Source organism: Microtus pennsylvanicus, chromosome 15, assembly GCF_037038515.1.
Source record: "Microtus pennsylvanicus isolate mMicPen1 chromosome 15, mMicPen1.hap1, whole genome shotgun sequence".
Taxonomy (NCBI): Eukaryota; Metazoa; Chordata; class Mammalia; order Rodentia; family Cricetidae; genus Microtus; species Microtus pennsylvanicus.
The window spans coordinates 13,175,093-13,193,074 of NC_134593.1; the positions used below are offsets into that span (position 1 = coordinate 13,175,093).

The 17,982-nt window shown below is 40.7% G+C and overlaps 1 protein-coding gene across 3 annotated transcripts in view; it reads right to left on the minus strand.

Annotated features, from left to right (window-relative positions):
• Window positions 1-17,982, minus strand: part of LOC142835563 (uncharacterized) — a 90,861-nt gene that overhangs the window by 31,997 nt on the left and 40,882 nt on the right. For all 3 annotated transcript variants that reach the window (XM_075949116.1, XM_075949117.1, XM_075949115.1), the window contains 3 exons: window positions 1,873-1,990; window positions 987-1,160; window positions 300-406 (listed from right to left, as the gene is read on the minus strand). In XM_075949116.1, the coding sequence (XP_075805231.1) occupies window positions 300-406; window positions 987-1,160; window positions 1,873-1,990 (399 nt within the window). The remainder of the gene's footprint in view (window positions 1-299; window positions 407-986; window positions 1,161-1,872; window positions 1,991-17,982) is intronic.

Sequence of the window (17,982 nt, forward strand, 5' to 3'; positions counted from 1 at the left end):
GTTGACACTTTTCAAAGTAAACAACATTAATGTGAAGTTGCCTTAACAAGTAGAAAATTGCCAATCAAATCAGATTAGAAATGATCACTTGTTTTTGAATGGGAAGCTGAGCCCTGGTACACACTGTTCCTTTGTTTATGTTGGAACAGTCTCTTTTCCAGCTCACACTCCCTGTGAGCTAGTCTTTCTCAATATATGCTTATGAGTTGAAGCCATTTTCCCTCTAGCATTTTAGTGTTCATTACTTAAGCAATGACACCCTCAAGAACAACACTAAGATTGTAAAAAAGAAACGGTACCTATTTGGTGTAAGCTCCGAAGGTGCTTCTGCACCGTTCTCAATTAAAAACTCCGCCATTTTAAGTTGATTTTCAAACAAAGCGAGTTTATAGGGTGTCAAACCATACTGTAAAGGAAAAATTTCATTTTATAAATTGACATGCTTTTCAAATGAAAAATGTATCACAGATTTTGAAAACAAAATGAGTCACAAAGGGATAGATTTTCCTTCAGCCCTTGCTGCAGATTCACACACACAGGGCTTCCCTTTCCTTTGAAACATCTTTCCCTGTCCAACAATGCCTGTGAACACCACTATTTCCAGAACTTCCCACAAACACTTGCTGGTTCCAAGTTTCTTAGCTCCATAGAGAGCTCAATTGCCCCTATCCTAAAACATGGAGATAGATTTCTGTTTTTTCTACAGACATTTATCTTAAAATTATTTTTTCTATTGTTTGTGTGTATGTGAAGTATGTGTGGGCCCAAGTCCTCTACTTGTTGAATTTTAAAGTAAAGCCCAAATCTGAAACAAAATGTGCTGTGCTGAGTTCCTTTAAGTTACCTACAAAACTATGAAAAACAGATTTGAAAAAAATGCTTTACTCTTAACAGATTCAGTGAGACTGCTTGAGCTTCAGAATATGGAAAGTGATCTGAGTGTCATTGCTAGAAGTACATTGTGAATGAAGTTGAATGATTCTTACCTCTGTTTTGGCTTTAATGTCTACATTATACTCCAGCAGTTTACTGACAACTGGTATGTTCCCTCTGCAAATGGCGTGGTGGAGGGCAGCATCGCCATTGACATCTACAATGTGGGGATCAGCCCCGTGCCTGAGTAGAATAGAGATGCATTCTAAATTGTCCCGCTGGGCGGCCTGTGGGTATTGGATAAAGAAAGAGACACCGAAATCAAGAACTTTAATAAGCATTCCAACAATTCCATTGACTAGTTACCCTTGGATGAGACCAATTGTTTAGGTCATGCATATTATCCCTCTCAAGTAACCAGACATTCCTAAATTCATAACCTCCCCACCAAAGTTTTCCAAGTGGTAGAGTTTCAGAGGTGTGCCACCACACCTAGGTATTAAAGGATTTCACTAGCACTGTTTGGCCTTTTTTGTAGTGGGGGAGGTTGCTTGTTCATTTGCTTGTTTTGATAACTTGACACAGGTTGAAGACACCTGGAAAAAAAGAATCTCACTTGAAGAATTGGCTCCACCAGACTGGACTCTGGGAAGCGTGTATAGTATTTTCTTGATTAAGGTTGATCTGGGAAGGCACAGCTTCTTAGGGGTGGTGGCATGACTGGGAAGGTTATCCTGAGTAGTATAAGATATCTGAGCAAGCCTTGGAAAAAGCCACGGGAAAGCATTATTCCCCCATGACCTCTGCTTCATTTTCTGCCTCAGGTCCTGATTGAACTCCTGACCTGGTTTCCCTTCATGACTGACTGATGTGGAATTGTAAGCCAATAAACCTTTCCTTTCCTGAGATGGTTTGGGCCAGTGTTTCATCACAGCAACAAAAACCAAACAAGGATAATTTCTAATCCATTTTATACCAAAAGTGTTTCACGATAGCTACCTTAATAAGGGGCGTGCAGCCTTCGTCATCCTTCATATTAATATCGGTACAGTCGTTGGATGATAGCAATGTTACTACATTAGGATGATTATGGGCAGAGGCGTAGTGAAGTGGACTCCTACAAATTGAGAGGACATTTTAGGAAATTACAGATTATTATGTAAAGGCACACTCAAGTAGACACCAATGTGCATTTCCTTCTGATGTAAAAGAAGAAACTAAAGTTTTCTTATTTACTTATTTCTCTACTCAGGTGTTCATTTTCTGTGCTAGGCATATAGCACATGCCTGTCCCATTCAAGGCGAGTGCTCTATCACAAGCTTCACCCTTCCTCAGAGCAGCCTCTCTGGATAACAGGAGAATGCCCAGTAGATTGAACTCAGATTGGATTTGAATCCTACGCTAATCACCGAGGGTTACTAGTTACAACATAGACCTCCTATGAACTCCACAAATCAATCTCTCCATCTGTAGAATGGGGATTCAACACTGCAGCTCTCTTACACAGTGCTGCTGTGACGCTTCAACTCACATCTTCAAGAGCACGTACAAATGCTTCCAGCACCTGACAGCTCAGTGTTGCTAAATACGATTACAATTTGTTCCTAATGGTAACAAACAGAATATTTCAATGAAGAGAAATAGCAGAATTATACCTACTGCAGATGTGAAAGTTTTTACTCAAGTATCTTTACAATATTTTAAAACTATATTCCCTAAGCTGGCCTTGAACTTGGTAATCCTCCCAGTAGGTAGGAATGCAGGCAGTTCCACCGCACCCACCTTACTCTTTATTTCACACTTTAGCATCGCTGATGTCTGCCACTTATAATTCATGATATTTTATGACTATAATTGGCGATGTTTTTTACTTTGCTACCATACAAAATAAAAGGTCACCATGCAGTCCATTGTGCCTGACATCCAATGAAATATGACACAATCCACAGGCCCATGACACATCTAAAGGTCACATGTATCTATGTAAATTTCTGCTCTTAAGACTATGAAATGTAAACTATTTAGAATAGCAATAACAACAAACAAAAATCTAAAATTTCAGTCATCAATACTTTAATTTTTTGCATTTCTCTTTGCCCAGAATTAATGTTTCTATATTTGCTGCCAACAGGGACACAACATAGTCCTCAGTCAATAGACAAAATGTCCATGTTAATATAGACACCAGGTAGTAGCAAATGGCTTTGCCTTATACCTCCATGAATTAGCACCAAAACTTATTAAATCTATCCAGAAGGAGATAACCCATGGTATCATAGCTCCCTTGCTTTGATTTTCAAAAAGTTTAAAGACAAAAATTACTAGGGATTCAATTGAGCATCATTCATTGTTTTCAATATTTAAATTTATAGAACGTCAGGAAAGCTGACTGAACAGAGAAATGTAATATCTTAAGAATGAGAGGGTCTTGAGAGCTAGTAGGTTTGTATGCTGTACAGTAGATATCTAAGTTACATGCAGGGAATAAGTGGATTGGCAGAATGGATAGATACAGCTGGAAAATTCAGTGTTTTTAAAGAATATACTTATTAAGCAAAAATACTTTGAAACAATAATTTACTGTTCTATTATTTGTATGAAGCTCTAATTTGGAAGACTGAATAACTATAGACTAAATAACCTCACAACTACAGACATGATCAAGAAGCATGTGAGCTATGGAGAATCTACTGTTGAGGGTCATTGTTTCCTGCCTATAATCTAGTGAGAAACAGGAAACAAGGACTAGGAAAGAGGGCTGCAGTGATTGTTACAACTCAGTTGGAAAATCACTCACCCTGCAAGCCTGAGACCCCAACTTCAGAACCCCCAGCACCTTGAGAAACTGGTGCTGGAGATGTGGATACAGGAGGATCCCCACATCTATCTTGCCAGCAAGTCTAGGTCAATCAGTATACTCCAAGACAATCAGTCAAACACAGCGGGGATTTTGGTGAGAGAATCTGTCTAAAAAGCTGAGGTGGAGGAACCACAGGGTGGTTCATCAGGTGAGGGCACCTACTGGCAGAGCCAATGGCCTATGTTCAATCCCCAGAATCCACAATGTGGCAGAACACAGCTGTCAATAGTTCTCTTCTGACCTTCAGACACTTGCTTGGCATGTGTGAGGCACAGGTGCACACACACATATGATTTTTTTAATGAGATGAAAAGAATTTTTCAAAGAGAATGTCAACCATTAGCCTTTATGTATTTACCAAAACACACACAACATGTATATAAGGGGCCAGGGGACAGAGTTATAGTTCAAGTTGAAAATTTTTTTATGAAATCCCTCAGCAAGCATAAAACAGACATAAGATTTCTTGTTAATTCTTTGGGTTTTTTTTTTTTGGCTTTGAGTTGGCTTTTTATGTGAAAATTTATCCTATGATACAATTTTCTGTGTTGCATATAACATAGCATTAAAACATATACATTAAAGGGCTGGAGAGATGGCTTGGCATTTACAAGCTCTAGTTTTTCCTGCAGAGGACCTGGGTTTGATTCCTAGCACCCACACAGCAGATCACAACTGTCCATGACCCCAGTTCCAGGAGATCCAACACCCTCTTCCTATGCTTGTGTGGTACACTGAAAATACATACAGCCAAAACACTCAAACCTAAAAAAATTATAAGTGTACACATAAAAAGATGTATATGGTTTCCTTAGCTAAATTCCTTTACAGCCCTCAACAAAGTGCTCTAAAAGAGACAATGTAAAGGGATTTGTAAACTAACTGAAGTTCTTTGTTTTGCTTCTCTTAAAGAAAGCCTCGGAGCTGCCCTTCCAAGGTGTGCAGGTTTCAGGTGCCTAGGAGCTTAAAGCAGGTACAAACCCAGAGGTCTCCATGAAAGAAGAGCCTTAAGCATGACATCTGCCCTCCCACAGGCTGCAGATCTGGAAGGTATGTTTCTCCCTGGTAGACCCTGACTGTCCCCAACAGCTTCTGCCCCTCCTGCCCCTCGCCCCTCCTCAAGCCCCATTACCTGCCCCTCTGGTCGCACTCGTTAACATGGTGTTCACGGGCATTGATCAATCTCTCGACTAATTTGACATCACCCACACTGGCCGCCCTTTGGAATCGGCCCACGGGATCGTACCCAATTAGGTACAAAGGAAATCGCTGCTGTCTTCTACCCAGGCACCCATGACCCAGGCATGCGGGCCACAGGCGGGTATACCAGCGAGACCGCTGAGGGGCCCGAATGGTTAGGGCATCATACTCCATATCCTCCTGCATGTTAAGGCTCAAGGCTCTACAGGCCCTCCTGGCCCTCCCGATAATCCCGCCCCTCCTCCCAGCCCTCCTGGCCCTCCTGGCCCCTCCCTTCCTTCCCCTTTAACCAACCCCACCCTCCCAAACCCAATAGTAAACGTTCAAAATCTGGTAAAAACTCCCCACTGAACCAAATAAGCGTCCTGCTTGGGCAGATCCTTGGTTCAGTGTGAGCTGAATTCTGAGTCACTCTTAGCAACACAGTTCTAGGGGCATAGTGATGCGCTATGACCTCACAATGGTACTCAGCAGCTGTGCACCGAGGTTGTGTTCTGTGCGTGCCCATGTCAGACTCCAGCGTCAAAAGCATACAGTGCTCAGTACATGTAGACAAATATTGTATGTTTTCTCTTTTAAGGATGTTATGGTTCTGATATGGGAACTTCAATCTGAATACCCACAGAGGTATGGAACCTAGTAAGGGACCAGGAGGGAGGAGAGGAAAGGAAAGAAAAAAGTCTATAGTGTTATTTAGCTATTAAGGAAAACTAGAATTGGATGGTTTAATGAAAGGGGGATGGGACAGAAAGGTAAAGGAAGGAAAATGGAGAGGGACAACCAATACTAAAGGTCCTTTGAAAAACTATATGGACACTGACTATCCCGGAATCTTCCTTTACATATGTGAAAGGAACCCACAGGGAGACAAAAAACAACAGGGGAGTGAAGACTTCAACTAGATATCTTGTGCCACCAAATTAAACCTCCAGTGCCAGGAACAGGTTACAGCCTGTTGAGTCATTCACCAAAGGGACCCATGGAAACCACCAAATAGCACAGGCTATTGCCAAGGCTCTTGGTTGCTCACACAACCTGATGTTAAGGTCTTATCTCTTGAGGGAACACTTCTGTCACTGAATATGGAGAAGTTGAGCTGGTGTCTAACTATATTATTCACCTACTAACCACAGTTCACTGTACTGGAAGGTACTCTACATGCCCCTGGAGGAGAAAAGTAGTCCTCAATACCTCTCAGCACAAACCCTTCAACCTATAACCAAACCCAAATGGAAGGAAGCTCACAGATATTTATATCTAGGGGATCCAACACCCTCTTGTCTCTTTGCAGGCACCAGACATGCACACAGTGAACATACATATATGCAGACAAAACATACATAGACATGAAATGTGATCTGTAGATATTGAGAAGTAATACATTTATGTAGTAAGTTTACTCTTTTAAAGTATATAACCCAGTAGGTATTTTTTTACTATGTTCTTACAATAACGCAACCATTATTCTATTTACTTTTAAAATAATTTGTCATTTGAGAAAAACCACTTTATTCATTAGCAGTTACTCTTCATTTCTCCAGACCCCCACCACCTATTAGTTACCAAGCTAACTTTCTGTTTCAAGTGTCTCATTCTGGGTATTAAAGAGAAATCAAATCATCTAATAAAGAAGTGTCTCATTCTTCAGTCCTTTGGGTACTTTCAACTCAATGTTTGTGATATTTATTCATGTTATAGGATGTATGCTTTCTCTACCCCTTTCCATGACTAGAAACTAGACCACTGTATTAACACACCACCCTTTGTTTACCTACTCATCAAGCAGTAGGTAATTGGGGTATCTCCTTTTTTTATATATATAAACGCTCAGTTGCTAGTAGTTGCACCAGCAATAATGTTCCTGTGGTATGTTTACACTCTCACATATGTCCCAGCACCTGTGAATGCTAGACAAGTGCTTTCCCTGTGACTTATATCCTCAGCATGCAACATGTACTTTTCAATTCTTAGACCATATTTTGCTGTCCAGCTTCAAACTCATATATGATAGACACCACACACACACACACACACACACACACACACACACACACACACACACCTCTACCAAGTGCTGGGATTGCAGAGCTGTGAAACCAGGACTGACTTATCTTTTGTATTTTAACCATTTTAATGATATCAAGTATCATCTCATTGAAATTTGATTTGCAACACTTGACGGCTGATGGTGTTGAACATCTTCCAGTGTGCCAGTGGGACATTTGGAAATCTTTCCAGGTCCCATGGCATGTGGGTGAGGTTCAACCCGCGGCTGGTAAGGGACAGACAAATATGCCATGTAGATGAAGATTGAGTGCAAAGTTTTATTAAAAGGGGAGGTGTAGTGGGGAGGAAGGGATGGGAGGAAGGGACAGAGAGAAAGAGAAAGAGGGGGGGGGAGGAGGGAGAAGGAAAGAGGATGAGACCTGCTTGCCTCAGTGGGGGATAAAGAGAAAAAGAGAGAGGGGGAAGGGGAGGGAGAAAGAGAGGGAGAGCACTAGAGAGATTGAGAGTGAATGGAGGGTCTCTTAAAGGGACAGGATACCATTTGCTATATAGCCAGGCAGATGGTGTGAGGTGCTGTGTGAGGGTGTACCTGAATACTAACAAAATTTCTCTTCAGATCCATTTATTGTCCTCTGTGTCACTGGGCTGTCATTCTAGTGTTGAGTTATAAGAAATCTTAAATTCTGAAGAAAATTCCCTATAGGCCTATATATGATTATATACAACACATGAGAATAAATCAAAGAACAGGGGATATATAATGATTTCTTCTGGACCCATGTATGAGGCAAGCTCACACTACCCCCAAGCTCATGCACAGCCCTATGTTTTCCTTACTAGCTAGCATTTTACAAGCATTTGCTTATTTAGGGAGGGAGAGAAATATAAGAAACACTTCTGTTTTTAATTTTTAATGGAAAGAAAACAAGGGAAAAAAGCCATTGAAATGGCTCTGCACCTAAGTCCATATTCCATACAAGCCTGATAACCTGAATTCCATTCCTGGAATCCATAATAGGAGAATTAAACCAACTCCCTGATGGTGTCCTCTGACCTCCACCTTATCTTTCATTCACACACACGAGAGAGAGAGAGAGAGAGAGAGAGAGAGAGAGAGAGAGAGAGAGAGAGAGAGAGAGAGAGAGGCGCCAAGGATGATCACTGCTTATTGGCCTGTGCCCTATGGCTTTCTCAGTCTGTTTTCTTATGGGAATGAGGACCATCTGTACAGATTGCTGCTACCCACAGTAAGCTGGACCTTCCTACATCAATCATTAATCAAGAAAATGTCTTCAATGACTTGCCTACAGGAAAATGTAACAGAGAATTTCCCTCCTTCTTCCCACATTATGTCTAGGTTTGTGTCAAACTGGCAAAATTTAACCCCCACAGCAGCACCCAAGGCTCAGGTGTTACTGTAGAAGAGGGAGCAAGAAAGGGTGTAAAAGTCAGAGTTGGGGGAGAATTGCTGGAAACTGGGTCTTCAGGAGAGGACACAATGACTGCAGTCAGGAATTCCATGCAGCCATGTTTTCCTGCAGCAGAGCTATATAATACTGGGGCTTCACCACTCCAACATTCATTGAGAAAGGCTCATAAGGTCCCATCCCTCTATGCGGAACTATGAGAAGTTAATGGAGGGTAGGTGAGGGATCAGCATAAAATTTTTACAGAGGAGAAAATGCAGGTAAACCATTAATCAACTGTTTTTTCTCTCTACCAAAATATTTAGTGATATGAATAATATTTAGCACTTGGGCAGTAGGACTGGTTGCCACCTTAAAAATCCACCAAAAAGCTACTGATGCCATAAAGAGTTTTAAATGAATGATTTCTAATTAATGTATTTTAATAGAAAACTCTTAAATATGCAAACACTTTAGTAAATTTTTGTCAGCATTCAGAAAATGCTTTTCTTTAAAATTTCTATAGGTTTTTCATTCTTCCTGACATAGATTGTGAATGTCGGCATACTGATCCTGAAGGAGGTGCTTACAAGGAACAAGGATGTACTTGAGCAGAACCTAGACAAAAAAGCACGAGTAATATCCTCAATCTCAAAGGCTTTAGAAATAGGTTAGCATAAGCCAGTAGGGCAGATTGACAGCACCACTCATAGTTGAGAATAAAATTATGTAAGTACTCCTACATTACAAAATGAGAAGAATGCAATATGCTTATGTTTGCACCCAGACTTTGTCATCATCTACCTAAATGCTGGATAGTTTTCCATTGTTATCTAGTCAACAACCATGTACTAGGACAAGCAGTAGACTCACGAAATGATCCACTGTTCAGCAACCATATGATATAACCCTCCCAAATCAGATGGACAGCATGTCCACACTGGTCATATTCTATGTACATGTAGTACAGGGAACTGCTGGAGCACACAGAAGGCTTATGTGTCAGACTTGGGCCAGCACTATAGGCTCTAAGGTGGAGAACAGTGAAGACAAAGTAAGCCAGAAAGACAGAGGCAGTACCTGCAAACAGCCAGAGGTGAGAAAGCACACATCTGGTGGGAAGCTACAGAGAAAGAAGTGGATGGGGCAGTTGGTGAGAGGTGAGGATGAATAACTGGATGATGGAGGAAGGTAATTGTTAATTAATAAAGAAACTGTTTGGCCCTGATAGGTTAGAACATAGGTGGGTGGAGTAAACAGAACAGAATGCTGGGAGGAAGTGGAAGTGAGCTCAGACTCGATAGCTCTGCTCTCTGGGGCAGACGTGATGAAGCTCCGACTCAGGATGGACATAGGCTAGAATCTTCCCGGTAAGCGCACCTTGGGGTGCTACACACATTAATAGAAATGGGTAATCAAGATGTAAGAATTAGCCAGTAAGAAGCTAGAGCTAATGGGCCAGGCGGTGTTTAAATCAATACAGGTTGTGTGTTGTTATTTTGGGGCAGAAGCTAGCCATGCAGCCGGGAGCTGGTGGCAGGAATGCAACCTGCAGCTCCCACAACAGAATGGCTGCCCAACGTGTGGACAACTGTATCCACAAAAAGCCTGAGACAGCTTGGGAAGTAATTCTAGAACAAAATGAAAGCATTGCGCCTGGTTTCTCGGTTCTGCTCTGCTTGCTAGAGGCAAGCAAGTGTTCTCATCTAAGAGAGGCTTCCTGACTCAGCTTTAGCTGCAAACCTTGCAGCTTTTTTAAGAGATCCTGCCACGAAGCACTTAAACGGTGTTGATGAAAGCCGACTGAATGGTTGTTTGTTTTCAGCAGTAGCAGGAAAAAAAAATCTGTGTTGTTTTAAAATGTCGGCTTTCTGGGCCATCCTGCCAGGGCAAACTCTGACTGTTTGAGGCAGGAAGGCCGACTACAGAGAGAAGACTTGTGTGTTGGCTGTAGAAATAATACTGCAGCTTACTTGCTGGCAGGGATCTTGAAACACCATAGACTTGTGGCAATAAATGTGGCTACAATGGTACCTCCTCAAAGAGGCTGGAAAAGCTAAGGAATGGGCGGGATCCAGCCGTCAAAGCCACGACTTTAGTCCTACTGATATTGCTTGGCAAATTAAAGACTCAAGTGGTCAGAAAAAGAGAGATATACAGTAAAGAGAAATTCAAATACAAAGAAAACTTCTAAATGATTTACAGTGTGTTAAAAATGTGCAAGCTAAAAGTTGAAGTTCTTAAAGTAAAAAAAAAAAGAAAGGAAGAGAATTGTTGGGTGTGGTAGTACACACCTTTAATCCCAAAACTTGGGAGGCAGAGGGAGATTGACCTCTGTGACTTCTAGGTGTGGTAGCACACGCCTTTAATCCCAATGCCTCGGAGGCAGAGACAGGCAGATCTCTGAGAGTTCAAGGACAGCCTGGTCTACAGAGTTATTCCAGGTCAAAGATACAGAGAACCTCAAAAAGCAAAAAAATAAAAGTAAAAATAAACAAAATAGAGGTTAAAATAAAGCGCAGAAAGATGGAAAATACACAGAGAATTTTGATACAGTATGCTATTATGCTCTGTTTGAATTGCTTTAATGCTGAGGAAGGAGCAACAGCTGCTAAAAGATATTTGTTTATAAATGCTGCTGAACTAATCCAAAACAAACATTTTGAAAATACCTTGACATCAGAATTTGGATCTAAGGATATGATACTTTGGAAAAGAGATTCTTCTTTTCTTTTCACAGAAGATGACACCCTGTGAATTGCTTCCATCCCAATATGGTATGATAGACAACTCCCTCCTGAAAGGTTGCTGTGAACACCCTCAAAAAATTACTTCACTCAATTGATGACTGAGATGAACCTAACACACAGGTTATACCCTGAAATATCTGATTAACAGCACCCCCCCCATACAGCAGGAAGCAGTTTGGAGAGAAATAACTGTGCCCATATTCCCAAATATTGTTTATAAATGTTCTTTTATATTTAAAGGGGGATTTTATATAAATATGAATAATTTACATTGATATGGATTTTGCTTTAGTGATTTAAATTTAAGGTCAATTTTGTTATATGTATATGTATTTCTGATCTTGATTAAGGTATTATGATTGTGTAGTTCGCTTAAAATGTAATGTATATAGGTTGTTAATGGATAATCATAATAGTCAAGTTTGTAGTTATGTTAGTTAAGATTTTCTAGATGTACATAGATATATTTTAGATAGGCATTTTTCATATCTTTCAAAGATTATAGAATATGGCATTTAAAATGTTTTAATAACTTAGGGTTTTTCATGAAAAGGAGACACTCTGCTCCTGGCATCACCAATCTACTTCAGGAAGAAGATGAGCATCGAAGAGGACCCTTATAGAGTTTGATAGCCATTTGGGCAAGAAACTGCTCTTGCCTGGACTGTTGCATAAACTGGACACAAAGAACCCACAGAGAGAGGACTGCTGAACTTGCCTAAAGGTGAGATGATCTTTTGGGGTTCCTGATTCATGAAAGAGTCTGCAAGACATTCTGCAGGACACAGCAGATAGTGACCGAACTGCCTTTGAAATTTCCTGCTTCATGGAAATGTCTGCTGGAAACTATGGGCCTGTAGGCTGAAGATGGATACCCCAACGGTACAGAGGAACTTTGGGTGACTGTCCAGGCAGCAAGATGTCTCTGTCATTTCTAGAGTTTTGAAAGTTGCGTATTTTTTGTTTGCTTAGATAATACTGTATTCTTCTGGAGTCTTTGAAGGAGTTAAAGAATAACTAGATAGTTATAGTAATAGTTTTCCATTGTTATGATAAAAGAGAAAATAGATATAAATATTGTAACTGTAATTCTTACTTGATAACTGTTTTGTTATATGTAATTTTGCTATATTAAAGTTAAAGCCTTCCTTTTTTTTGTTTAAAGAGAAAAAGGGGAAATGATGGAGGAAGGTCATTGGTTAATTAATAAAGAAACTGCTTGGCCCTGATAGGTTAGAACATAGGTGGGTGGAGTAAACAGAACAGAATGCTGGGAAGAAGAGGAAGTGAGCTCAGTCTCGATAGCTCTGCTATCGTGAAGAAGCTCCGACCCCAGATGGACGTAAGCTAGAATCTTCCCAGTAAGTGCACCTTGGGGTGCTACACACATTAATAAAAATGGGTAATCAAGATGTAAGAATTAGCCAGTAAGAAGCTAGAGCAAATGGGCCAGGCAGTGTTTAAATGAATACAGGTTGTCTGTTGTTATTTCAGGACATAAGCTAGCCAGGCAGCTGGGAGCTGGTTGCAGGAATGCAACCCGCAGCTCCTTCAACAACTGGACAACTTAATTGATAAGGATTGGTCACTTTATTCATAGGCCACAGTGTCTGTTTTACGACTGGATAGAGAACCCCAGACATCATGCTGACCATGGATAGGAGAACTAAGTCTCTCTGTCTCTCTGTCTCTCTCTCTCTCACACACACGAGCACGCACACATAGTTTGATAAATACATATACACACGCACTCACAGATATCGTGGCCCTGCCCTTCCTCACGCCCTGGGTAAATGGGGTAAGATGATGGAACCAGATCTGTCTGGTTGTTTATTTCCTTGCCACCCAGAACCAAAATAATCACACAGAAACTGCATTATTTGCAATACTGTTTGGCTGATAGCTTAAGTGTATTTCTAACTTACATGTTAACGTAATCCATTTCTATTAATTTATATTTAACCACAAGGCTCATGGTTTATCAGTAAAGTTCTGGGCATCTTTCTCCTCTGGTAGCTACATGGCTTCTACTTGACTCTGCCTACTTTCTTTTTATATCTCTGTTTGGAGTTGTTACCTAGCATTACTCTGTTAGGTTAAGTTGTTAATCAGCTTCCTTTTTAATCAATTACAATAAAACACATTCACAGCATACAGAGCAGAATCCCACATCATCTGTTTTTTATGGTAAGTATAGTTTTAGAGTAAGGAGCTATAGCTGGGTTTTGTTATCTTCCTCCAAAAAAGTACAAGAAATCTACTCCCACTTTACCCCTCAATACTAGTAATTCTTTGTATTTTGGTGTGTTTTTGAGACAGGGTCTCTCTATCAAGTTGGGTCTAAACTTCTACTTAAGATTCTCTTGCCTTAATCTCCCAAATGCAAAGATTACAGGCACCCCGTAGCTAAGTTAATTTGAATGAGGAGGGTACTATTTAAAATTTATTCTCCACTGAGTCTAGGCCCACTTAGGGGTGAATAACACAACAGTTGAATTGTCTTTGTTTCTTAGTTTTTTTTTTTCAATGAAGAAACAGTCTCAGAGACGGTAACTTCTTGTCATAAGTCATGTCCTTGAATTTGGCAGGGTGGTGATTGTACATGCCTTACTTGCAGAACTAGGGAAGCAGAGGAAGGCAGAGCTCTGTGTTTTATCCCAACCTGATCTACAAGCAAGTTCCAAGACAGCCATGGATACATGGAGAAATCCTGATTAAAAACACAACTGAACAAACAAATTAAAGCAACTTGAACTTGAACTGTCAGACTCCAAAGTTTCTACCCTTGAGGCTTTTCTCTGAACCTCAAGAGATTGTTTCCACCCATCAGATGCCCAATCCTCACTAGTAGCACCTTTTACCAAGGTTTATGCCACCTCCTACTTAGAATCATCCCTTTAGCTAGCCTGATTCCATTTCCCACAAGGCAAACAAATTGTAAGAATGAGGCCTGTTTGAATGTAAACCCAATGATCCCATAAATCCTAGCCTGACAGAGATGCTCTGGGGGCCAAGTGAAGAGCACGGACTTGGCCAGCTCTTCCCTCACTCCCCTTGTGATCAGCCATGGAATAATTCTTTTAGGTCAGCTTGCAAACTGAGTCTCCCAGTCCCCTGCCTCTGGAAAGTTTTACCTGGATGCCTGCAGTTCACTGCTGGGCAGAGTCTCTCCCTTGCTTTAACTCTCTTCAAATACATTTCCTTTTTGCCCTGCATAAATTGGCACCATCTGGGTGTGGAATGTCTGGAGAAGCACAGGCCAGTCAACTGAGCTGTCTGCTCAGGTCTTACACTCAGCATTGGATGCAGAGGCAAAAGTAAAGTCAGGTTTGCTCTGCTGACTCTAGAGCTCTCATATTAATTCCCTCATCAGGTTGTCTCTCTGTGAATGGGAATCCAGCTCAAGGCTTTAAAACAAGAGTGGGTGCTGTGGAACAGAGCCTGGTAGAGGATGGGGTAGAGTATAGAAACAAAGTGGATGAGTGATGTGGGATTCCCCTTTGTATGCTGTGAATATTTAATGTGCTATTAAAGAAACTGTCTTGAGACTGTGACAGAGTAGAATAGAGCAAGGTGGGGAAAATTAAACTGAATGCTGGGAGAAAGGAGGCAGAGGCAGAAGTCATGTAGTCTTCTGGAGCCAGACATAACTTGACCCAGTAAGGCACAGCCACGTGGCAATACACAGATTACTAGAAATGGGTTAAATTAAGATGTAAGAGTTAGCCAATAAGAAATTAGAGCTAATGGGCCAAGAAGTGATTAAATTAATACAGTTTTTGAGTGATTTTTTTCAGATCTGAGCAGCCAGGAACAAAAAAGCAGCTTCCTTACAACAAATTGGTGCTCCAATGTGGTTGACTATATTCATGTAAAACCTAAAAAAACTTGAAAAGGAACTCTAGATACACATAAAAACCCCAAAGTTTAGTTGTAAATTTTTTCCCAGTGTGGCAGTGTGTTGCAGCTCCTTTAAGACAAGTTTTCCTGATTCAGTGGTAGGGAAAAAAAAGCCAAATGGTTTTTAAACAGCAGCTTCTTAGGCCCTGCTGCCAGCATGATATTTGACACTTTCTGGAGGTACGTTCATGGAACATTTAAATGGGGTTTGTGAGCAGAGTGCTACAACTTGTTTAATGACTACACAGACCTGCTATGACCTGACCCTGGATCTGGATAGTACGGCTCTCAGAGGCAATGTACAGACCTTCTCCAAGTTGTCAGGCTACACAGAGCCAAAAGGCAGAGCAGCCTTAACCCTAGTCCCACTGCAGCTTAGCATTTTAAGAAGCCGTCCTGGTCAGAAAAGGAATAAAGATATGCAGTAAGGACAGAGTCAGACATAACAGACTTATAAGTGAGATATTGTGTGTTTAAAAACTTTAAGTAGGCTTGGGAGAGAGAAGAAAAAGAGTATAGAGAGTTATAAAAAAAAGTAAATGGTCTTTAAAAATTATTTAAAGAAACAGAGTACAAGCAGTCATAGATTAAATGAGTAAAGAAAACAAAATCCATATAAAGATAGAATATACACAGTCTAAATTGTGTATATTATTGTGTTTTCTTTGAATTTTTTCACTGTTAAGGAGCTAAGGACAGAGACACTTCATTGTATGGGCTGCTAAGCTAAACCAACATATATAACTTAAAGTTATCTTGATTACAAAACATGGATCTAAGAATATGTTACTTTGGAAAAAAGATTCTTTTTTTTGGTTCCACAGAAGATGAGAACTTGTGGATTTCTTCCAGACTAATGTTTGGTGAACCAAAATCCCCTGAAATGTTGTCGTGAACATCCCTATAACTTACATTGTCCTACAAAAAGCAAGAAGCAGTTTGGAGAGAACTATGCCCAAATTTAAGATCAATTCTGTTATATATATATATATATGTGTATATATATATATACATATATATATGTGTGTGTGTGTGTGTGTGTGTGTGTGTGTGTGTGTGTGTGTATGTATGTATATATGCTCTTGATTAAGGTATTGTTTTGTACAGCTCATTTAAAAATGTAATATATAATTAAGAAAAATGTTTAACAGATAATCATCTATAATAGTCAAGCTTGTAGTCATGTTAGATTTTCTAGATATATAGAGCTATATTTCAGTTAGACAGGTATTCTTCAAATGTTTGAAAGACCTTCAGTGCTGCAGGAGCTCCTTCCACACCTTCCAGCAATAGCCTTTGAGTTACCAGCCCACTGGGGCATGGTCTCTTTCTCTTTAAAAAGCAGCAGCAGCCCTCTGCTCTCTCTCTGGACTCCAGTTCCGGTGACTAGACTCCTTTCCTGGCTGTTGTGTAGGACAGTGTTTTGTAAGTTTTTTCCAATCAAATAAATAACCCATTTAATAATAAGTCCAAACAGGTGTGGTATTGTTTCACGCTTTATCTGGCGCCCAACATTTGGTTTTAGAACCACCCTCTCACCTCTCCATACCCCATACCCCTGCTCAGATGCCTGCTGCCAGGTTGGCACGAGCCCTCCCTAAGCCGCAGCCTGTGTGTGGAGTCAGCAGTTAAAAACCCCACACCTCCTAAGATTCACAGACAGTCTCTGGCTGCCTGGTTTGATCTTTTCTGAGCAGGTTTTAAGTGCAGCACTTGGGCAGTTCAAGGCAGAGTGCAAGCCATTGCCACATCCAGCAGAAAGCACTGTTTGAAATCCCCACCACAGCGTTTGCATTTGCACTGTGACCCTTTGTCCCAGCAGAACAGCATAGGGACACTGGGTGGGCAGTCAGCCGTTCTCACAGAGGCTGTGTCATGACCCCATTTATCAGATCACAGCAGGGCAGGCACCTGGGGTGAGCCTTGCTGTTTATCAGCCTCTGGAAGCTCCCTGGATTTTTGTTTTTGTGCCTGGACTCTGTGTTTTCTTCCTCTGTGTAAATATAACCTCTCCAGTACCAGAGGATCTATCCTGAAACCATTCCATTGATTCTGGTCAAGACTTGGAAATAGTGCCATCTGCTGGTTGACAGGTAGAATGGCAGGTTTCGTTTTTAATGGGACTCTAGCCATGGTTTTTGCTGAAATCCCATGAGGCCTCTATGACCTTGGAGGTACCTCAATTTACTGGTTATTAAATTTCAGTTTTCTTCTCCATATTATGTCATTATGGAAGTATATGATATTAATTGATAGGATTAATAAAACGATGGGCAAAATTGACTCCATATCTAAGGGTACTAGGAACTTATCTGAAAGTGTCCAGGCTGTTGAATTTGACTTTCAGAAGTTATCACAGAGTTTTGATAAGGTAACAGACAGAATATACCTCCAGGATGGCAACTTACATGATATCCAGGGAGTGTTCAAGGAGGAAATGTTATCTTTGAAAGGAAACATTAAGACCTTGGAATCACAGGTGCAGAATGGGGACCAGAAAATTAATACCATAGGGAAATTACTAGAAACCTTTGCAGGTCGGGACATTCAGGACATACATGAGACAATGATTAAGAGATTTGAAATAATTGTCCCTATGCCTCAAAGCAGCCTTGAATGCCAGAGAAAGAATACCTGAACTAGAAAAAAATCTACAGTCATATACCAGGGTTAGGCAGGGACAGGGAGAACCCTATACTGACTTTTTGCAAAGATTAATTAAGGCTCTGAACATAGGAGTAACAGACCCAGAAGCTAGATGACTATTTCTTGAATCGCTGAATTTTGAAAATGCAAACTTAGACTGCAAAAAGATAATCGGGCCTTTAGGGTCTAGATCAGCACCTATGGATGAATGGATCCAGCATACCATGAATTTTCAGACCTTTAACTACAAAGATGAATCTTGGGTAGGCAAAGTGATTTCCAAAACGATGAGAGGACACCAACATGCCAAATGTTTTAATTGTGATAAATTAGGACACC